General features: G+C 43.6%; 1 protein-coding gene and 1 non-coding gene across 7 annotated transcripts in view; both read left to right on the top strand.

Moving 5' to 3' along the window:
* The first annotated feature begins 281 nt into the window (after positions 1-281).
* On the top strand, positions 282-352 carry TRNAG-GCC (transfer RNA glycine (anticodon GCC)). The gene has a single exon. It is a non-coding gene; the product is annotated as a tRNA-Gly (tRNA).
* A 65-nt stretch (positions 353-417) lies between these two features.
* CRCP (CGRP receptor component) overlaps positions 418-23,207 on the top strand; it is a 49,338-nt gene continuing 26,548 nt past the window's right edge. For 5 of the 6 annotated variants that reach the window (XR_010307276.1, XR_010307275.1, XR_010307274.1 and 2 more), the window contains exons 1-5: positions 2,466-2,614; positions 7,111-7,147; positions 8,378-8,476; positions 11,070-11,164; positions 15,824-15,881. Coding sequence is in view for 2 of the 6 variants with exons in the window: in XM_064165834.1 (XP_064021904.1) it covers positions 2,556-2,614; positions 7,111-7,147; positions 8,378-8,476; positions 11,070-11,164; positions 15,824-15,881 (348 nt within the window). In the remaining 4 variants the exon portion in view is untranslated. Of the gene's footprint in view, positions 552-2,465; positions 2,615-7,110; positions 7,148-8,377; positions 8,477-11,069; positions 11,165-15,823; positions 15,882-23,207 lie in introns of those variants that run through there. The other variant, XM_064165835.1, reaches the window with a different exon arrangement.

Here is a 23,207-nt window from a genome sequence, read left to right as displayed (position 1 = left end):
GATATGGCTGAAAAGGGCATGGAATGTGTTTGTTAAGATGCATGTAGAGGTGTTTAAAACACGATGGGAGTATTACACTAACTCAGCCTTACAGTATTGTGGTTGCAAAAGACTAGAGACTTAATCTGGGGGGGGGGAATCTCTACAGCATTGTTTTCTTCTTGTTATATGTAGCAGTGTTGAAACCGGAGTACATTTTCCATGCATATATTTGGGAACAAGGCCTAATTCTCTCCAGACCACTTACAAATGGAGGAGCAGGAAAACAACTCATATCGCTAGCATTGGTGGTTCAGTGGTAGAATTCTCGCCTGCCACGCGGGAGGCCCGGGTTCGATTCCCGGCCAATGCAGTCTCTGTTTTTACTTTTTTTTCTCCTCCCTCCTGTTTCTCCTTCCTTTTCCGCTTCCGTCCCAGCAGCCAAAACTTCCTTCAGCGCAACCTGAGCCTCTCCTGCATTTTCTTCGCCGTCGCCGGGCGCGCTCGTGGGTGCGCGGTGTGAGGGAAGTGCCTCCAGAGCGCGGACGTGCCCGGCCGGACAAGATGGAGGTGTAAGAAGCGGCGGGAGGGCGCGGGGATGAGCCGCTGCCGCCGGGCTGCAGCCGCGACCCTTCCGTGGCGGCAGCGGGGGTTGCAAGGCCCGGGTGGGGGGTGCATCCATACGGGCCTGGCTGCAGTGTGTGGGGGTACAGCTGTACGGGTTTGCCTGTGGTGTGGGGTATAACCGTGTGCGTCTGCCTGCGGGGTGTGTGTGTGTATCCGTACAGGCCTGCCTGCGATGTGCGCAGGTACAGCTCTGTGGGCATGCTTCTGGGGTGTGTGTGCATGTATGTATATATACACGGTTTCTGTGCGGTTTGTGTATGTATATATAGCCATTCAGTTCTGGGCTCCCCAGTTTAAGAGGGACAGGGATCTGCTGGAGAAGGGCCAGCGAGGGCTACCGGGATGATGAGGGGACTGGAGCGCTGCCTGATGAGGAGAGGCTGAGGGGCCTGGGGCAGTCTGCAGAAGAGAAGACTGAGAGAGGATCTAATAAATGGTTATAACTATCTGAGGGCTGCCGGTCAGGAGCGGGGGACAGGCTCTGCTTACTTGCTGTGTGGGATAGAACAAGGAGCAATGGGTGGAAGCTGCAGCACAGGAGGTTCCACCTCAGCACAAGGGGGGAACTTCTTTACTGTAAGGGTCACAGGGCACTGGAACAGGCTCCCCAGAGAGGCTGTGGAGTCTCCTTCTCCGGAGACTTCCAAGGCCTGTCTGGATGTGTTCCTCTGTGACCTGAGCTAGGTTGTGTGGCCCTGCTCTGCTGGGAGTTTGGACTCGGTGATCTCTTTGGATCCCTTCCAACTCCTGGCATCCTGTGATCAGCCCACCTGCAGCATGGGTGTGTGAGGATTTACCTCTATATGGGCTTCCCAGCAGCATGTGCAGAGTATATTGAACCTTATAAGCAGCAGTGTTCAGTCATTCTCATGAGAAACAGAAGGGGTTTTTGTTTCCTTGAAAAATCTTTCAGAAGCATCTGTTTGTTTGGGCAAAAGGTATCGTGGTTTAGCTTGAATCCCAATTCTGTGTCCATTGCCCCTACCCTCCTTGTGCTCCCTTCTTTCTTCTTTCCCGGGAGAGCTGAAGTGTGAATCCTCAGCTGCAGCTTCTGGGAGAATTACTCCTGTGGGGTGTCAGGAAGACAACTTACTCTAGGAGCTGAATGTGCTGGAGGAGAAAACTTAAGTGTTGTGTGCCAGCCATTGCAAACGCAAGAGATGAGCCAAGATTTTGCCTAGCTACACCAGGCAGCGAGTTCTGTTGCCTTTCTACACTGCCAGCACTGTGGATTTCTGTCTTGTTGCATCATCTGAGCACAAAACAGGATTTGACCAGTGCTGAAGCTTAGAAACTCCTGAGTTCTGTGGAGCTCGTTACGGTGTGTGGTTATATGTGTGGACACAGTATTGGCTTCTCATGAATGGGGGCACAGAGGGTGCCAGTCCTGTGGGATGTATGCCAGCATCCACAAAAGTCAGCTGAGCTGCTGCAGTTTGTGTGCTTTATGATCGTTAAATCTTCTGTACTATTATGTAGAACTATTAAATCTTCTACATACAAAATACAAAAGCAGATAAGAGGCACAGCCACTGAGATACCGTTTTGTGTTATGTTAATCTTAACGTGAGTAGCAGCCTGCAGGGAAAGCACCTTTCCTGCTGTTGTACTCCGAGGAATCCTGTGAACACACATCCACGACTCCAAGCTGCTGTTGTGTGTGAGAAAGCATAGCACTTGCCCTGCTGTGAGAGATGCTTTTCATATCATTACTAATACACCTGTGGTGCTGCTCCTGTACCCACATGGTATTTATTACCTTGAGTAGCTTAGTTTGCATTACTGGTGCTATTTCTTCTAGTGCTGGTAGGGAGGTGCATCAGAGGCAGAAGAGCTGAAGTCCTCAGCTGTGAGTGGATGTCCCTTGCATTTGAATGGAATAACTTAGTCCATTCTGTACTTGAATTGCTGTTGGAATTTAATCTTCCTAATCTTGTACCTCCTGCCTGATGACCTTCATAGAGGGAAGCTCTACAATTGGCAAGTTTTTACCATGCTATGTTCTCAGGTAGTTTCTGATACATGCAGAAAACCTCAATAATATTTTGGATTGAGCTAACATTTGGGCAAATATCACTTATTTAAACATTCTTAAAGTGTTTATATGTTGCTGTTAACATGATTTTGTTAGAATGAAATTCCAATCCACTTTTTTGGCTTCTTGTGATCTGAATATGAAATTCCAATCCGCATGTTTGGTTTCTTGTGATCTGAATATAAAATCCCAATCCACATGTTTGGTTTCTTGTGATCTGAATATAAAATCCCAATCCACATGTTTGGTTTCTTGTGATCTGAATATAAAATCCCAATCCACATGTTTGGTTTCTTGTGATCTGAATATAAAATCCCAATCCACATGTTTGGTTTCTTGTGATCTGAATATAAAATCCCAATCCACATGTTTGGTTTCTTGTGATCTGAATATAAAATCCCAATCCACATGTTTGGTTTCTTGTGATCTGAATATAAAATCTCAATCCACATGTTTGGTTTCTTGTGTTCTGAATATGAAATCTCAATCCACATGTTTGGCTTCTTGTATTCTGAATATAAAATCTCAATCCACATGTTTGGTTTCTTGTGATCTGAATATAAAATCCCAATCCACATGTTTGGCTTCTTGTGTTCTGAATATAAAATCCCAATCCACCTTTTTGGCTTCTTGTGTTCTGAATATAAAATTCCAATCTATATGTTCTAATTTCTTGTTTTCTGAACATAAAATGGATAGTTGATTCCTAAGAATTAGGACCCTAGAAAGTGTTACTTCTCCTTTAAGTTCTGCAAACGTTTTTGAAGCTGAACTTCTGTATCAGTTTGTAATTCCGGTATTTCAGCACAGCAAAAATGGTTGAAGATTTGGGATTGACTCATTGCTATCTGTTGTGAGAAGGATTTATTTTTTATTCTCTGAATGCTGAAGTGGTTTTGATTTAAAGAACCAACTGGCTCGACTAATCTAACTGCTGATAGGTTTCTCTACATGGCAGATACATAGCAATGTATTGACTCTATATGACCCTTTCACTTACTTCGCAGAGTAATTCCCTATGTAACTCTTCTATACCATTATTATTTCTAACAAAGAATGTCTTTGATCCAGAGGGATTTCTGTAGAGATAGCCTGAATGCAAACATTCTGAAGAATTGCATTTACCTAACAACAAAAAGCTATATGGTTTGTAAAACATGAATGAAAACTAATGCTTGTGTGAGCTCACTTGCTGAAGTTTCACTCGGGTCAGCGAAATGGAAGTTGAAGTTCATCTCAGCGTATTTCAGAAGGTCCTTTTCATTTAAAAACAATGATAGAACCTGTGGAAGTTTGTGGATGTGTTTAACTCGTTTGAAAGTGATGAATGTGACAGTTCTATTCAGCCAGTTGGTGGTGCTTAACAATACATTGTACCTTTTTTTTTGTTGTTTGCTTTATTTTTCTCTTTTTTTTCCTCTCTTTTTCTTTTTTTTTCCTCCCATAAGTTGCTGTGCAGATCTGAGAGGCCTTTTTTGCCTTTTGTGTGGAAACTTTCTGTTGTTGTGGCTGCTGACTGCTCAGCATGTGTTGTTTGGGGAGCGTAGGATGTTCTGCATCACTTTTTAATCCTTTTTTCTTTTTAATTGATATAGATAAAATTACAATCTCTGGTAGGAAGAGAGGTGAGAGAGTCTAGTGCAGAGCCATCAAGATGATTAAGGGAATGGAACATCTCTCTTGTGAGGAGAGACTGAGGGAGATGGGGCTGTGCTGTGTGGAGCAAAGGAAACTGAGAGGTGACCTCATCAATGTTTATCAGTATGTAAAGGGTGAGTGCCAGGAGGATGGAGCCAGGGATCAGTTTAAGTTTGGGACTGACCTGTTGGAAGGCAGCGAAGGGGAGAGGGATCTGGAGGGTCCTGGTTGATGGGAGGTTGACCATGAGCCAGCAATGTGTTTTTGTGACCAGGAGGACCAATGCCATTCTGGGGTGGATTAGATGGGCTGTGGTTAGTAGGTCAAGAGAGGTTCTCCTGCCTCTACTCTGCCCTGGTGAGGCCACGTCTGGAGTACTGTGTCCTGTTCTAGGCCCCACAGTTCAAGAAGGACATAGAAGTGCTTGAGAAAGTCCAGCACAGAGCCACAAAGAAGGAATGGAGTATCTCTCCTACAGGGAGAGCCTGAGGGAGTTGGGGCTCTGCAGCTTGGAGAAGAGGAGACTGAGAAGTGAGGCTGGAGCCCGGCTCTGCTGGGTGATGTCTGATAGCAGAACAAGGGGCACTGGCTGGAAGCTGAGGCATAGAAGTTCCATGTAAATATGAGGAAGGATTTTTTTCCTGTGAGGTTCACAGAGCACTGGAACAGGCTGCCCAGGGGAGCTGTGGAGTCTCCCTCTCTGAAGATACTCAAAACCTGCCTGGACATGTTCCTGTGTGATCCGGTATAGGTGACCCTGCTCTGTCAGGGGGGTTGGACTGGATGAGCTTTGGAGGTCCCTTCCAGACGCTGACATTCGGTGGCTGTGATTCTGTAATTGCATCTTAGACTCCATGCATTTAGACACTGCACTTGCTTGAGGGCAGGGATGCCATCCAGAAAGATCTTGGCAGGCCTGAGCAGTGGGCCAGTGCCAACTGCCTGAGGTTCAGCAGGTCAAAGTGCAAGGTCCTGCCTCTGGGTCAGGCCATTCCCAGGCGCAAATCCAGGCTGGATGCAGAGTGGGTTGAGAATAGCTCTGAAGAAAGAGATTTGGGTGTGTTGATTGATGAGAAGGTGCTGGAGCGGGTCCAGAGGAGAGCAATGAAGCTGGTGAAGGCCTAGAGAATAAGTCTTATGAGGAGCAACTGAGGGAGCTGGGGATAGTTAGTTTGAGGAAGAGGAGGCTGAGGGGAAACCCCATTGCTGTTTGCAACTACCTGAAGGGACATTGTGGAGAGGCTGCTGCTGGACTCTTCTCACAGGTAACTGGAGGCAGAACAAGAGGGAATGGCATCAAGACAAGACTGGGGAGGTTTAGATTGGACATTAGGAGAAAGCCTTTCACAGAGAGAGTGGTCAGGGACTGGAATGAGCTGCCAAGGGAGGTGGTGGAATTGCCCACCCTGGATGTGTTTAAGGGTCATTTGGATGTGGTGCTTGGGGATATGGTTTAAGGTGAATCTTGTGGAGTGGGGTTCTAGGTTGGCCTTGGTGATCCTGAGGGGCTTTTCCATCCTGGATGTTTCTGTGATTCTGTGAGTAGCTCACCATGAGGCAGCAGTGTGCTTGTGCAGCTCAGAAGGCAAAGTGTAGCCTGGAATTCATCAAGAGGAGCCTGGCCAGCAGGGCAAGAGAGGTGGTTCTGCCTCTTTATTCTGCTTTTGTGAGATTCCACCTCACATTCTGCATCCAGTTCTGGTGTCTTCATAAGAAGGACACAGAAGCGTTGCAGAGTCCAGAGGAGAGCCACAAAGATGATGCAGGGAAGGGATCCTACGGGAATGCTGGAGAGAGACTTTTCATGAGGGTGTTTAACAACAGGACAAGAGGGAATGGTTTGAAGCTGAGAGAGAGTAGATTTAGACTGGGTCTTATGAAGGACTTCTTCTGAGACCAGAATAGACTGTCCAGGGAGGTTGTGGATGCCTTCTTCCTGGGGATGTTCAAGGCCACGTTGGATGAGGCCTTGAGTGTAGTTGAGAGGTGTCCCTGCCTATGGCAGGGAGGTTGAAGTAGATGATATCCAAGGTCCCTTCTGACCTGAGCCATTCCATAGTAACAGTTCTTGCTTGCTTGAGTCAGAATTAGTGTGGAAGTATTTGGCTGGTGGAACATCAGCAATCAGCCTTGCCCTTTTAATACAAGAGCTGGCATATAAAGGTTTGTTTCATTCCCTCTTTATTTATTCCTTAAAGTATTTTAACTCAGTACAGAATGTGTAAATAGAGTCCTGCCGCTAGGTGTATGCACACACATGCATACATTGTACTGAAACCAGTAACTGGATTTTCCATTTCCATATTCTTGACTAATAAACAAAGAGTCTGTGTAATGTGAAGGATTTTTCCTCTCAGTCTTTACTCAGGTAAACCTGGAGACCCTTTTTTCCTCTCACTCTTTATTTGAATAAACTTGGAAACCTTTTTTTTCCCCTCTCAGTCTTTATTCAAATAAACTTGGAGACCCTTTTTTTAAAAGAAGGTAATTTGGGTTTAGTTTCTAAGCAAAGGAATTTGGTTTTAGGTTCTAAAATCGAGTGACTGAAATAACGAGTCTTGAGTAGGAGGATTATGTTGTGTAACTGTGTGATGACTTATGGGGCAAAATACTTTGTAAATCTGTGTGATACTTCTACTAAAAATACAGAAAAATATCTTCCAGAGGCAGTAACAAATTGGTAATTGTAGAATCACCAAAATACCTCTCATGATGATTTATTATTTTATATAACCTTGTGAAAGTTGTGTCTGTTCTGTAGTGCCTGCGTGACTCAGCCAAGAGGAATTTAAAGTGGAACATAAATTAATCATTCTTGTCTTTCCTTTTAGAAAAGATGCAAATGCTGCTTTGCTGAGTAACTTTGAGGTAGGTTTCTATGGGTCCTGGTTTGGAACCAGCAGTTTGAAGCTGTCATCAGTCACTTGTATATTTCTTTGAAAGCTGAACTTTACCAGTGGTGATTGGGAAGACCTGGATGTGATTTCCACTCCCTCTGTTTGATTTGTGGCTAAAAAAACAACATTACAAAGAAAATCTGGTTAAGCAGATTCCAGATTTTCACTTATAATGGCTACTGTATTATTCACAGAGTCATAGAATGGCTGAAATTGGAGGGGACCTTAGAGATCATCTACTCCAACCTCCCCACCATGGGCACGGAGACGTCTCAACTAGACCTGGCTGATCAACGCCTCATTCAACCTGGCCATGAACACCTCTAGGGAGGAGGCATCCCCAACCTCTCTGGGCAGCCTATTCCATAGTCTCCTCATGCTGGAGAACTTCTTCCTAAGATCCACTCTAACCCTGCTCTCTCAGCTTCAAACCATTACCCCTTGTCCTATTGCTAGACACCCTCATGAAAAGCCCCGCTCCAGCCTTCCTGTAGCCCTATACCCAGCCCTGGTGGGGCCACAGCTTGAGCACTGGGTTAAGTTCTGGGCACCACAGTAGAGGAAGAACATTGAGGTGCTGGAGAGCATCCAGAGAAAAGCAGTGAAGCTGGTGAGGGGTTTGGAGTGCATCATATGAGGAGCAGCTGAGAGAGCTAGGTTGTTTAGTCTGAAGAAGAGAAGGCTATGGGAAGATCTCATTGCTCTTTGCAGCTACTTGAAAGTTGGAGTGAGGCTGAGTTGGTCTCTTTTCCCAAGTAAGCCAGGACAGAACGAGAGGAAATGGATTTAAGTTGTGCCACAGGAGGTTTAGATTGGACATGTGGAAAAAAAGGCTTCTTTAGTGAGAGAATGGTGAGGCACTGGAACAGGCTGCCCAGGGGGTGGGGGAGTTGCCATTGCTGGAGGTGTTCAAGGACCATGTGGATGTGGTGCTTCAGGACATGGTGTAGTGGTCATGGTAGTTGGGTTACAGTTGGACTTGATGATGTTAGTTTTTTTCCAGACTTAGTCATTTTATGGTCATTCTGCTGCCATACCATTTTCATTCCAACTGCTCATGGGTTCAGCAAAGAAGCCACAGGATTTATTTTTTGTTGTTGTTTGATAGGATTTTTGCATTGTTCAGTTATCTTTTCCTGCTGGAGGAGTTCTCAGTAGAATTCTCTCAAATGGTCTAAACCAGTTTATTTTTGCCCCCTAGGTGTTTCAGTTACTGACTGATCTTAAGCAACAACGCAAAGAGAGTGGAAAAAACAAGCAGAGCTCTGGCCAGCAGAATCTGAACACAATCATGTATGAAGTGAGTAGCACTGTCAAATTCCTTTGCAGATTAGCCCAGGCTGGAGTGATTTATATCCTTAGGGATGTATAATAAGAACTTTGCTTTAAATTTCTATTGAAAACCACAGTAAAATATTTTATTTGCCACTTTTCTGTGATCAGTTTATTCATGTTGTGAGCTTTCTGCCCTGTCAGAGCAGAGGAATGAAACTGCTCTTATTAAAATTGGTCACAAGAGGAGCAGAAAAAAACTCTTTTAATTGTTTAGTTTTATGGGCTTTCTTTTTTATTTCAAGTGCTCTACCCTTTTAAGAGCCATGGAATAACTTAATACCATCTGATGAACTGATGATACCATGTAATCATGAATTCAAAGCTGAGGCACAGATGACATGTGGTATTGTTTTATTAACAGAATTAAACTCATCATTTCCAACTAAAATAGGTTGGTTTGTTTGGTTTTTTTTTGTCCAAAGAAAACAAAATCACATGTACAGATAACCAGATTGGTATTAAATGCTTCATCTAGTGGTAGGAAAAACTTTTAAAATCATGTAATACAAATAAGAACCTTTGAAATCTCTCAAGTTAGCAACTTCAGTGTGACCTGTTGTGTCTGTGTCAGAATTGCATGAGTAGCACTAGGACTGGCAGCAAGCTGAAAGCAGTTTGCCTTGCTTGCATGAGAAATCCTGTTGAAGAGAGAAACTGCTCATGTGAATAAGATTTGGCCTGGGCTTTGTTTTTGTTTTAGTTCTGCCTTTGTTTGATAATGTCTAGAGTTGTAATTCCTCAGCTCCAGAGTTGACAAAATAGGGGCTTACAAAAAAAAGATCTAATTTAGATCTTGATGGAGACAGCAGCCTCTTCCTGTACCTCTTTGAAACAGCTGAGCAAGATCCTGTGAGTTTTATTTTGTCAGGGAAAAAAAAATCCTCTGTGTGTATTTTGTCACCTTACAGCTTTCATTGCTTTGTACTGTTGCTAGATGTTAAAAATACCTATGGGATGCTCTATTTTGGGCTTGGAGTGAACTCTGAGTGTATTTTCTTTGTGTCTGACTGAAGTAAAATGCAGAATTTGATCTTAGAGGGACTGTCTTTGTTCATGCCTGGTGTGTCTTCGTGAGCTCTGTGGTCCTGAAAGAGCTTGCTGACCTGGAGCTAAGTTTTGCTCTGTGCCTCACATTTTAATTTGCCTGAAATTGCCCCAAAAAGGCTAAACTAGAAAAGAAATTAGTCCTGGTAAATGATTTTATTATGTGACAGGGTGGTGATTTCATTGCAGTTGCTACTGGTGAATAACTTCATTTGACCTGAAAAGGTCAGACAGGGCTTACAAGGCTTATCTACCACCTTACTGTGCTTTTACAGAATCACAGAATCAACCAGGTTGGAAAAAACCTCTAGAATCAAGTCCAGCCTATCACCTCACCCTTCTAATTAACTAACCCATGGCACGAAGTGCCCCATCCAGCCTCTTAAACACCTCCAGGGATGGTGACTCTGCCACCTCCCCAGGCAGCCCATTCCAATGCCAATCACTCCGTGAAGAATTTCTTCCTAATGTCTAGCCTAAACCTGCTCTGGCACAGTCTGAGGCTATCCTCTTGTTCTGTCACTGGGTGCCTGGGAGAAGACGCTAACCCCACCTGGCTACAGCCTCCTTTCAGGTAGTTGCAGAGAGCAGTAAGAGCTGCTCTGAGCCTCCTTCACAGTATCACAGTATCACCAAGGTTGGAAGAGACCTCACAGATCATCAAGTCCAACCCTTTACCACAGTGCCCAAGGCTAGACCATGGCACCAAGTGCCACATCCAACCTTGCCTTGAACTGCCCCAGGGACGACGACTCCACCTCCCCAGGCAGCCCATTCCAGTGCCCAATGACTCTCTCAGTGAAGAACTTTCTCCTCACCTCGAGCCTAAATTTCCCCTGGCGCTGCCTGAGGCTCAGCCACTCCTCACAGGGCTGTGCTCCAGGCCCCTCACCAGCCTTGCTGCCCTTCTCTGGACACATTCAACCACCTCAACATCTTTCTTAAATTGAGGGGCCCAGAACTGGACAGAGTACTCAAGGTGTGGCCTAACCAGTGCTGAGTACAGAGACAGAATGACTTCCCCTGGTCCTGCTGGCCACACTATTCCTGATACAGGCCAGGATTCCTGAATGTTTCCTTTAAGTGCATTTCTCTGTAGTTCAATGAAAACAGTCCTTAAGAATTGCAATGATTCATAGTTCATCAATACTTTGTTAAATAGGATGAATTATCCTGTGGTGCTGAAGTCTGATTTCCTTTACTTAGCATTTTTAAATGAGAGCAGAGTTTATTTTGAGTGTACTTCTATTACATTTGCATATTTTCTTATTTGCCATACTGATCTTGTAGTTCTTCTTCACCCCCACAAAAGCCATAAGTGCTCTGTCATCTGTGTCAGCACTTCCCACTGTTAAAGAAATCAAAAAGCCAAATCTCAAAACCTGAATTCACTTTAACCATTTTTCTGAGTAGTACTATTGAGGAGGCTTTTCAAAATCACCTCCCTTCAAACACAACTGATAAAGCAGATTATAAGTGTGAAGTGATGTCTGTTTTCTTTCTATCTTTTGCAGACACTGAAGTACATTTCAAAAACACCCTGCAGGTACCAGAGTCCAGAGATCGTGAGAGATTTCCTTGCAGCAATGAAAGGCCATAAGTTAACCAAGTAAGTTGAAATGTGCATTTGAATGAAAGTATAAACTCATGACAGTGTTGAAAAACTCCTCCCTCTGTACACACTGTGAGCATCTGATCTTGGCTGCATGTTAAATATTTTCTGCCATTATTTCAGTACTCCTCCAAACATCTTTTCCTCCACACCTATGTGGATGACTATTTCCTTAAGTGGGCCCTTTTTTTAACCAATGTATTTCTCAAACAGATGCTTGTCAGTGTTTTGGGGTTTAACATGGTTTCATGTGTTCCAAGCATGAAGCAGAGCTCATAAAATGTTTTCTGAGGAAGAAGTTGGAAGTTATAAATGAGCTTTGAACACAGAAAGATGGGAAAAAACCCAATCCAAGCTCAATTTATCATCAGTCTTATTTTGATGACCTTCCTTAAGCAGAAGTAGATACTTCTAAGAGGCAAAAAAAGGTGGAGAGCTTTCTTCTCCTTTGAGAGAAAAGAACCTGCAGCATTTGCTCTCTGTGATCTAGCTTGCATGATCTTGCCATAATGACCTTTCCTCCCACAAAGAGTAATGAACTCTGGAGTCCCTCTGTTGCCTCCTTTCTGAGTGAGGGATTCAAAGATGTGTTTTCTCCCTTAATATTTTAGCTGGTCATAATCTGTCTCTGCTGATAACAGTTTTCTGAAGGTAGCTGATTTAATTTAAGAGATATATTAGTTGCTGTCTGCCCTCAGTGAGGGGATTTTCTGCAAGAGAAGCTTGAGTATCTGGTTAAAAGGCACAACTGGTCAGAAACACTCTGTCATCTAGGCTGCTGCTTCTTCTGCCATTTTTATCCCTTCTTATGAAGGGAGGAAACAATTAAGCAGTGTGTCTGTGCTGTCAATTAGGCTCGGCAACTTTGCTAATAGAAGGACTTCAGGGCTTTGAAAATAATCAAAACCTGCTGGAGGTAGATGATGTGCTGAGCTTTGCCCAGCCTGTTATTGCAGCACTGCAACACTAGGTCGTGCTAGTGTATGGGAGGATTTCTAGGCAGTGCAGGAGAACCAGATGCTCTCCAGGGGAGCACCAAGAATTGAAGCATATTCATTTAAAGAATGGAGCTTTTAGTCAAATGAAGTCGCCTTTTTCCTGCCCTCCTTCTACAAACCTGCAGTACTAACCATGCAGAATGCATCACTTTGGATATTGGAAGACATTGTTGGGGCTTTCCAGTATCTGAAGGGGGCCTACAGGAAAGCTGGTTAGGGACTTTTTAGGATGTCAGGTAGTGATAGGACTAGGGGGAATGGAGCAAAACTAAAAATGAGTAGATTCAGATTGGATGCTAGGAAGAAGTTCTTCACCACGAGGATGGTGAGACACTGGAACAGGTGGCCCAGGTGGGTGGCGGAAGCCTCCTCCCTGGAAGTCTTTGGTGCCAGGCTGGATGGGGCTTTGAACAACATGGCCTAGTGTGAGGTGTCCTTACTCATGGCAGGGGAGTTGGAACTAGGTGACCTTTGAGGCCTTTTCCAGTCCTGACAATTCTGTGTTTCAACTCATAAGGCTGCACAAGATGCCCTGAGATGTTCTGGCTGTATTTGAGCTGGTTAAGAATTGTGCTGGCAAATGGTGCAGCTCCTCTAAAATCACCTCAGATCTTTTCTGGCTGTTGTTGCTGTTATTTCCTACTTGAAATACCAGATTACCAGACCAGCCTGCATACCTCTTCTGCTGATTCCCATCTGATTTGTTATAGCCTTTTCTTATACAGGCAGGCAAAAAAAAAGGTAATTTTCCTAAAAGGCAAATTTTAAAAGCAAATACTAATGTGTACAGGCAGCCAAAGCCTTCCAGAGTCATTGCTAAACAGACCAAATTCATGCAAGTATAGAATGGGTTAGGTTGGAAAGGACCTTAAAGGTCATCCAGTTCCAGCTCCCCTGCCATGACCGGGGACACCTTCCACTGGAACAAGGCTGCCCAGGGAGGTGGTGGAGTCATCATCCCTGAAGGTGTTCAGAAAAAGACTGGATGAGGCACTTAGTGCCATGGTCTAGTTGATTGGATAGGGCTGGGTGATAGGTTGGATTGGATGATCTTGGAGGTCTCTTCCAGGCTGTTTGATTCTATGATTCTAAGTTGCTCAAGGCTCTGCCCAACCTGGCCTTGAACACCTTTGAGGGAGGGGGCATCCACAACTTCCCTAGGCAGCCTCTTCCAGTGTCTGTCTTCAAAGCCATTGAAATATCTGTTTCACTGTTACTGTCAGTGAGGAATGGCAATGCACAGGATTTTTTTTCCTTGTCAACAGTTATTTTAGTGAAATAGAAAATACAGAAGTGAGGTTTTTTAAATGTGAAGCTCTAAACTGATATTTTGCTGCCTTTTATTGTACCTTGTTGAGGCCTCAAGCTTTGGCTAGCACCGCAGTACAGTAAGCTGTGTTGTACTTGGAAGTACAGTATGGCACTAACAGCTCATTTTCCATTTTTAGTCCCTGAAATGTCTTCCTGCTTCATGAGGTAGCCTGGATGGGGTTGCATGAAAAGAATATTTATTAAACTTGTGCTTGGTAATTATGGTTAAATGACAATCAGCTCAACTTGCATTTCCTCCTGTTGCTGGTGGTCTGAGGTTTGATTTTGAAATAATCACCTTTCCAGTCACTGCCATATTATTACAATTTTTGTCTTCTGAATCAAGACATTCAAGGAAGTGTTGAGCTAAAAATCAGTAGTGCTTCTAGAAAGTGTTTTCCCTCGTTGTTGCCAAAACAAATGGAAGCCTCTACAACATTAAAGGCTATATGGTTTACTTGTCATTTTCCTCTGTCCCAGAGCTTTCAAAATGGATATTCAACACCAAAGTCAGGATGGGTGCTAGTTTAACAATAGCATCATTTAATTGTCTTTTCAAAGGCTTCTGAATTAATTGGAAATTAACCCTTTGATCTGTAGCAGAGTTGCTCAATTTTTGTTGCCTAATACCCACTCTTCTCAAACACAAGCCTCAGATCCATTTTATTCTCCCATAACTACACACATTTTTGTCCCACAGCCTGAGATTTCATAAAATCAGCCAGGGTTGGAAGGGACCACAAGGATCATCCATTTCCAACCCCCCTGCCATGGGCAGAGACCCTACCCTAGATCAGGCTGGCCAGAGTCTCATCCAGCCTGGCCTTAAACACCTCCAGGGATGGGACCTCCACCACCTCCCTGGGCAACCCATTCCAGGCTCTCACCACTCTCATGGTGCAGAACTTCCTCCCCACGTTCAGTCTCAACGTACTCTTCTCCAGCTTTGCTCCATTCCCCCTAGTCCTGTCACTACCTGATATCCTAAAAGGTCCCTTCCTAGCTTTTTTGTAGGCCCCCTTCAGATACTGAAAGGCCACAATAAAATCACCTCAGGGCCTCCTCCTCTCCAGACTGAACAGCCCAAACTCAGTCTTTCATCATAGGAGAGGTGCTCCAGCCCTCTGAACATCCTCGTGGCCTTTCTCTGGACATGCTCCAGCATGTCCACATCTCTCCTGTAATAGGGAACCCAGGTGGGGTTCCCAAAGCCCTCTCAGGGTTGTTTTGCCCTCACCTGGAAATGCTGATCTTAGCTCTAGCTGGTCTCAGCTACTGCTGGATGTGACCTCGGAGTGGGGAGGCACTGCTCAACCTCCTAGCAGTAGTTGCTGTTTGGGGATTTCTCACTGGGCAGGTCCTGTGAGAGTCTGAGCAACTGATGATTAACTCTGATTAGTAGAATCTTGCTTTAGATGAGACTCCAACCTCAACCTCCTGCCATGGGCATAATTTAGTGATGGACTTGGCTGTGGTGAGTTAACAGTTGGACACAATGCTCTTACAGGCCTTATCCAACCAAAATGATTCTGTGTTTCTAAGTTGCCACATCTTTATAATTCAGGCACTGATTGAGTGTTCATGCAGGGGTTTTTGGCATTTTATGTATCTTTGCTACCTTGCTGCTTGTGTTCAGGCCAATCTTTGTGGGGCTGTACAGTGAATCAGGTTAAAAAGTACCTAGGAAAGTGGTTGGTTATCTTCAGAGTCCCCCTCACAGTTTGCTGTGGTGCTCAGCAATTGTAGAAATGCAACAGGGGAGGATTTTCATGAGAACAGAGATGAAGATAGATTTTTTCCCCAAAAAAGATCCAAGTGTAAAAGTGTGGCCTCAGCATGTTAAAAGTGTGACACAATGCACTGGCTCAGCCTGTGTGGGGTGCAGAGTCTGTGTGACCAAGTGGTGTCAAACTGATTGGGGTTTTGAACGTTGCCTTTGCAAAGAGGAAACAAGTTCTTGCCATTTGGCTGCTGAAATGTAGCTTCTTAGGTATGAGAACTGTTCTTGTGGTTGTGTTTTCATAGCCAAAGTATCTGTGGCCTTTGATAAGTGGTTTAGCATTTCTGAACAAAGCAACAGTGCCTGTTAATTAATGCTTGCACAGTAACGATCTAAGGCGCTCTGCCTTGCCACCTTAGGCTAGAGTTGGCAACAGCCATATCTAAACACACAAGAATGACTGCATTTAAAACACCCACATTATCATGGCAATTAAACCACAGCTGCAGTTCCAGTCAGGAACACTAGAACTAAACCATCAGGAATGTATTTGCCTCTTGCCAGTGGTTTTGGGGCATCCTCAAGTAAATAATAATATGGATTGGTTTTTTCTTTGCTTTTAAACAGAGCAGAAAAGCTCCAGTTGCTTAACCACAGGCCTGTGACAGCAGTTGAAATACAGCTGGTAAGTAACACTGCCCCTGGCTCTTCAGAGCTTAAATGAAAGCAGCTTTAAGCTTGAGGATCAACTGAATAATCACTTTCTCGTGGTCAGTGACTGACTGTATCCCTTTATGCACGTCTTTACATTCATGGTTTCAAATCCTCTCTGCATCTTCTCTGAGGCCTCCTTAGAGACTTGCCCATCTTTCTCTCAGGCAGGTTCTCCACCTCTCTTTGCATCAGTGTCACGCAGTGAAAATGCCAGATGCAGTCATTAAAGGTTAGTTATGGTATCATGAGCGAAGAGTGTATTTAACCTGAATCTTTCTGGGGCTGTTCTGTAATCAAATGCTTCACTTTCTGACAGCTGTGATGAGCTGAGTCTTTCCACAGCAGGGTTTTATGTTGTAGTAAAACCAGACAGGCTGAAAGGGAGCCTATCAGTAATGACTGATAAGGAATTTTGAGCAGTGGTGGAGAATAAGAGATGGATAGAAAAGAGGCTTTCTGAGGGGAAGAAGCCTTTGTCAGTCTGTTAACTGTAATTCTGATGTAAAGAGGGATTGTTAAAAAGATGATTATGTTCCCTGAAATATCTCCTTAGGAATACAAAATCTGGTGGTAATAAAGACATCATTATAGTAAGGATATTCTTTCATTAAAGATCTTTTACATTGAGAACATCTGTTTGTAGTCTTGCCCTGAAACCAAACTGCGTAGCAGTAGGATCACATTTTGCTGCAAAATGGGGGGGAGATTAAAGAGATGCCAGGGGAACTATTTTTCTTTCATAGCCAAGGAGTAGACATTTTAATGCTGAAAGCATCTCATAAACGAGTGCTTTTAGCTGAGTAATTAATAGTGTGTTTTGTGATTGAGGAGATCAGTGGCAGTTAGCAACCCAACCAAGAGCATCCAGGCTTTATGAATTATGCTTAGGAGTTACTTGTAAGTGGAGGTGTATAGCCTGTCTCACACTTTTGTTTGCTCCAAGACCTTAGACACAGATTTATTTTATTCCTCTGTGGGCTATATACTGCCTTGAATCCCCTTTTCTTCTTTAGATCTAATAACCTATTGCTGCTCTCAGGTGATTGGTTTTGTCTACTCCCTTCTTCATTATCCTACTTAGTTTCTCATTATCTTACCTATCCATAAAATACTGGATGTATTTTACACCCTGTGTCCTATGTGAAGCCTAGGATGCAAGTATAAGAAATTTGAGCCTTTATATTAGAAATCAGGCTTCTGCAGAGTGGTGTGCTTTAGATATTCCAAGGTTTACAGTGTCAAAGTTGGATAAAACTCACTGCTAAAACTTAGAGAGTACAGGAAGGAGATTTGAGTTCCATGTCAGCTCATTGTTGGTAACCCTTCTCTAGTGAGCAGAACCAACTTGTGCAAAATTCATGCATTTGAGGACTGCTCTGAATTTGTGCCATCATGAAAATACCTTGGGTGCAGTAACTTCTGTTCTATTGTGGTCTCTCTGTAATTCCCAGGGCAAGTTTGTTCAAAACTAGTATTACAGTAATCTAAGTTGACTGGATTGTTAACACTGTGCTAAGTTAAGCCTCCCCTAGAAATGCAGTACATTTACTTTCATTAAAGCACATCAAAAAAGTTAGGCTCAACAACTGCTAGGTAAGTTCAGGTCATTTTCTGTTAGTGAAATACAGAGACCAGGAGACATGGGAAGAAAATTATTTTCTGTTCAGTTGCTGTCTTGAATAATTGTGGGCTTTGGTGAGGACAAGGGAAAGAGGTTGTAGTAGTGCAGTGTCTTTGGACAGACAAAACCCCTCTGGGTACAAACTAATGCAGGGCAGAGGAGGCTACCAGCAATTTCTTCTTTGATGGCAGTAGGGAGAGGATTATCCACACACAGATTTCATGCAGACAAGTCCATTCACTGCAGCTGATGGCTGAGAGACAACCTACAGAGAAGTGAACACTAGGTCTGAAATTGCCCTGATTCTCTTTTCATTGAAGTGGCTCCTGACACTCAAAAGCTTTTGGATCGCTCCTGGAGCTACATCAGATGTAAATGATGATGAAAACTTCTTGACCACTTTGTATAATATAAGCAAATCAGTCTTACTGCTTAAAAAGCTTTAAAGAAGGTGCCAAACAGCCACATCTCTGTCTCTCTCTTGCTGAAATGGTTTTGATGTCTCAAATTTGTCTTGATGTCCCAGTGCTGCCTGACCATGGAATGGAGTCAAATTCACCTGATAGGCTTTTGATAGCTGCCGTGAGAGGACATTTTTATTTGCTACTTGTTGCTTTTCAGCCCTCCTGGTTTTCTGCTTTCCCTCTCTCAAATTCTTTGTCTTTAGTTGTATGCAATCAATAAATCAATTTCGATAAAATCACATTTCAGCTAGAAAGCAAATTTCTGTTGTGATCTTTTGCTCTTTCCTAAGTCTTCATGCATAGCTTGCTGTCATTGTTCGTATTTGTCTCTTCCAGACTGTGTGCCAGGATTTATTTTCAAACAACAATGGCAACAAAAGGAGCATGAAATTGTAATTCCTATCCCACAGGGTAAAACACTGTACACATTGCAGCTATCTTGACCTCCTGTTTTAATCTTTAACATATGTTGTTCCTGGCTCAGTGACTCACAGAGGAGGAAAAAAAAGCCAGGCAGTGATGTTGATCTGACCAGGAGAGTGGTCCAAGCTTTGCTTAGTGCTGAACCGTGATAGATTGGAAAATTAAGCACCCTCTTTTCTAATGAGCAAATTGCCTCACATTCTTCTCTCTGAATGGCAGAGTAGGTGTCAATTCTGTGCTTTTTAAAGCTGGATTTCTGTCTCAGAGAGCTTTAAACCTCTGCACGACCAGCCTGGCAGATTGTCTTTTATTGTTGAACAGAAAACAATAATGTGAAGTATTCTTCTGGAGAATGGAAGGTGTTAGAGGATTTAAACTTTTTTTTTCCCCTCAATGATATATTTTGCTTCCCAGTTTGCATACTTGGTTAATCCTCTCCGAGGGACATTAATCCAATCATTCAATCTTTTCTTTCTTTTGTTTTTCTAATGTGCTTTATTACCATGTTGGTGCTAAACAATTTCAAATTACTGCTCAGAGGAGGAAACAGCAATCATTTGCTCATAAAATGTGCACCTCCTAAACTTCAGCTCAGCTGTGTGGTTGATAGCTTTGGAAGCAATCAGAAGCCCTCTTTTTTCCTTTATTTTAACTGTAGTTTAAATAGAATTCTTTCTTATTACTCAAGTCAACAATAGCTTTTAACCACAGGTTGCTCTGTTCTGCGGTACTAATGTTTGCTATCCATCAAATATTACTTATCCTTGAGACAGTTTCTGAGCTCTTGCAGAACTTTATTAGGGTTCTTCAGGGTAGCTTAATTTATTCCTCGGCAGTTGCAGCGTACTGATGTGTCTCGGGAGGCTAAATGAAATAAAGATTGGCTTAAAAGAAGCACAGTGAGGATGATGAAGTCTTTTATACTTTGTTTTTACTTGAACAAGCAGAAGAGATAAGATAGGTTATAATTAGGGAAGGCTTGTTCCTGGAATGTTTGTCCTTGTTTTCACCAAGTTAAAAACTACAAGTCTAGACGAATTCTCTCTCTGTCTGTGTTCATATCTTGTTCTTACATTTGTACATGACACTGAACATACAACTTCATAAATTTATTTCATAATCATAGAATTTTCTGGGCTGGAAAAGACCTCTCTAAGATCATCAAGTTCCACAAACACAAATCTTGAATTTAAGTTTGAGGAGGGCAGATTTAGACTGGAGATTAGGAAGCAATTCTTTACAGTGAGGATGGGGAGACACTGAAGCAGGTTGTACAGAGGGGTCACAGGTGCCCCCTCCCTGGAGGTGTTCAAGGCCAAGGCAGGATGAGCCTTGAGCAACCTGGTTGAGTGGGAGGTGTCCCTGCACCCTTGGCAGGGGATTTGGAACTGGATGATCTTTACAACTCCTACCAACCCAAACCATTCTATGAATCTTTGAAAATACCTTGACACTCAAGGCCAGGCCAGCTGTCATTTTCTGATTCACCTTCTCAATAATCTTTAAACCCTTCCAAAAAATTACTTTCTGCCACCAGAAGTTCTCAGCAGGTTTTAATGTGACTTACAGCTTAATGTAATTCTATTCTTCTGTTCTGATTTGGTAATTATGGTTGTTTTCCTCTGAGAAATTCATATCTAGTGCTCAATTGAAAAAAGCTACTTTTGAAATGTGCAGCTGGGGAAGGCTGTGTGCTAGCATAATATTCCACAGACCCATTTGTTTAATAAGCACAACTCTGGTTCCCAGTAGCAGTTATGCTGCAAAGCAAGACATCTGCCAGTGTTTAATTCTGCAGTTGGCAAGAGATTCATCTTTTTGTTCCCTTATAGCAAGAGTCAGTGATGGATGTTGGATGCTGTGCTAGAAAGCTCGTGCATAGGTGTGTCTGGAGAGGCAGAACTGAACTGGCATCCTCTTCTCAATGTATTTTTCACTGAGTAAATGGTTGTCTGATTTTAAAATCCAGCTAAATTAGATGGATCTGGTGAGGACCTAAAAGTAAGTCAATGCAAAAGCTGTGAGTTAATCATAGAATGGTTTGGGTTGGAAGGGATCTCCAAAGAACACCAAGTCCAACCCTCCTGCAGTCAGCAGGGATATCCTCCACTAGATCAGATTGCTCAAGGCTTCATTCAGCTTCACCTTGAATATCTCCAGGGTTGGGGCCTTAACCACCTCCCTGAGCAATCTGTTTCGGTGTTGCACCACCCTCATGGTGCAGAACTTGTTCCTAACATCCAGTCTAAATCTGCTCTCATTTCAAACCATTGCCCCTCGTCCTGTCAGGGCAGGCCTTTGGAAACAGTCCCTTTCCAGCCAACTTGTAGCCCCTTTCAGGTACTGGCAGTCCACTGTTGGGTCTCCCCAGAGTCTCCTCTTCTCCAGGCTGAACAACCCTAGCTCCCTCAGCCTGCAGGAGAGGTGTTTCAGCCCCCCAGTCATCTTCGTGGCCCTCCTCTTGGCCTGCTCCACCAGGTCCATGTCCTTCCTGTGTTGATGGCTCCAGAGCTGGATGCAGTACTCCAGGTGAGGTTTTGCCCACTGTTGTTATTTTGGGATAGAGTTGAAAAGCAGACATGACTTGGGAATTCTTTAGAACGTGCAGCAATGAAGCTGCTTTTCTCCTGGGTTCATTTCAAGCAGGCACTTGCTGTCAGCCCTAAGGAGGAGCCATGCTTGTCCTGCTGCACATCAGGCTGCTCTTTGCCCATAAATTGGGCTATTGTAGCATTGTCCCCTTCTATTACTTGCTCAGATACCTGAATATTAGACATGGAGAGTTCAGCAGAGCTTCAGTGGGTGACATCCTACGCATGGCATCTTCTGTGTCTTGTTTCCACGTGGGATGTGTGGCACTGCCAACACAAACATCTTATGTCATATGCTTATGAAAAACATTTGCATTTTTGTTCTCTTTAGTATAAACTTTGCATTCCTGACTGCTTATATTTTGAATCTGTTGTTTGAGCAACTTCAGCCAGTTGCAAGCTCAGAGGTTGGCCGGGCTTTTGACAGATGATTTTTTGCATAGTGGTAACATTCTTGCTGGAGAAGCAGGTCGTTGAATCCCATCATTTCTTCTTGCCTCCTAGACCTTTTCTTACACATAATTCCTCTTCTGAGCTTCTTAATATGATTCTCTCCTAGTATCAGTAGCAAAGGTATTTTGTGTTCTGTTTTTCAGTCAGAAGATTGTGAACATCTGTTTAATCTCAAATAAACCCCTGAGTGACTTTGTGTTGCCATTGGTATCTCTTTTCCTTCAGAACAGTTTCATTTATCCCATTATCTGTGTGCTTTCTGTGCTTAATTTTTGGACCTTTCCTTTTGGCACACTGCTTTGTTTCGTAAGTTCACATTTTCATAAGTTGCTGCTGGAGTTGTTTCCCTGAAGAGTGAGGAAAAAAACCTGATTTTTAGACCTCATGCTTTTTGTCCTCTGAACTCTTGAATAGTATCACAGCAAAGTAGCACTGAAGCACTAACCTGAATAAGCAGCTGTCCATGCTGCCATGGGTAGATGTCTGTCAGGAGTTCCTGGTGTGAGAGCTGGCACTGAGAATGCATGGCTCAGAGCACCAAGAGGTGAGCCCTTGATGAATTTGCTGCAGTGATGTAAGGAATTGCCACTTTCCTCTGGCAGAGGCTATGGATTTATCAGCAGAAGGGAATGTGGAGCTACATTACCCTCTCCTCAGTGGCATTTTTCTCCAAAGATGCTTTTCTCAGCAGTTTCATCAGTTTTTCTCATCAGTTACAGCACCAAAGCATCTGAAGCATAAGAGACTATTTTCTTTCATCAACTTCCTGGTAGAATGTGATGTCTTCAACTGCCAGAGCAATCACCAGAGCTAATCTGTCAACATCTAGAGTCATATCTGCACTTTGTCAGCCTTACAGGCTTCCATGTTTAACCAGCACAAATGACATTAACTTGATTGTTCATACTGAGAGTTGGGGCATTACTCATTTGGCTCTGAGAGCATAAGAATAGTGACTAGATACTTGCTTGAATATACTCTGCCCTTAAATGCAGAGGCTGAGCTGATGCTGATTTAGAAATCACTCCCTATTGTCTGCCTGCATTCTGATTTAATCCTTCTGTGTAACTCTGGCTGCCTGAAACAAGCACCTAAAGCAGAAGGTGTTTGGAGAAGAAAAGGAAAGGAGATTTATAGGGAGGGATCAAATTTAAGTGGAGAAAAGGATGGACTTCATGTGTCCAAATAAATAGGATCTAAAGTAGGCAAGGTACCAGCTTCCTGAAGATGGGAGAGCAGTGGGATGGTAACAAATGTGGGAAATAGAACCCTGGAATGATAGGGGTTGGAAGGCACCTCTGGAAATTGAGTCCAACCACCCAACCAAAGCAGGATCACTTAGGGCAGGCCACGCAGGAACATATCTGGGTAGATTTGAAAGTCTCCAGAGAAGCAAAGTCCACAGCCTCTCTAGGCAGGCTGTTGCAGTGCTCCAGCACCCTCACAACAAAGAAGGTTTTCCTCATGTTGAGGTGGAACCTCCTGTGTTCCAGTTTGGAGACACTGGCCACTAAAAGCCAAATCATTCTGCCTTTCCAAAGGATGTGGGCCTTTTCTTTGCACAGTTCTTGCTGCTGTGGGGCTACCTTCAAAATTCAAAGTACCAGTAAATAAGTATCAAAATAATCCAGTCCAAATCCCCAGGCTGATAATACTCTACAGAGCTTCATAGTGTAGGTTCTCTTGACTGATGGTTTTGTCAGCAGTGCTGGCATCGGAGTGTGTGTATCCACTGTCACATTACT

The sequence above is a fragment of the Pogoniulus pusillus genome, chromosome 27 (genome assembly GCF_015220805.1).
Source record: "Pogoniulus pusillus isolate bPogPus1 chromosome 27, bPogPus1.pri, whole genome shotgun sequence".
Lineage (NCBI taxonomy): Eukaryota > Metazoa > Chordata > Aves > Piciformes > Lybiidae > Pogoniulus > Pogoniulus pusillus.
Note: the sequence above shows the minus strand (reverse complement) of the source record. Positions and strands in the feature narration are given on the sequence as shown.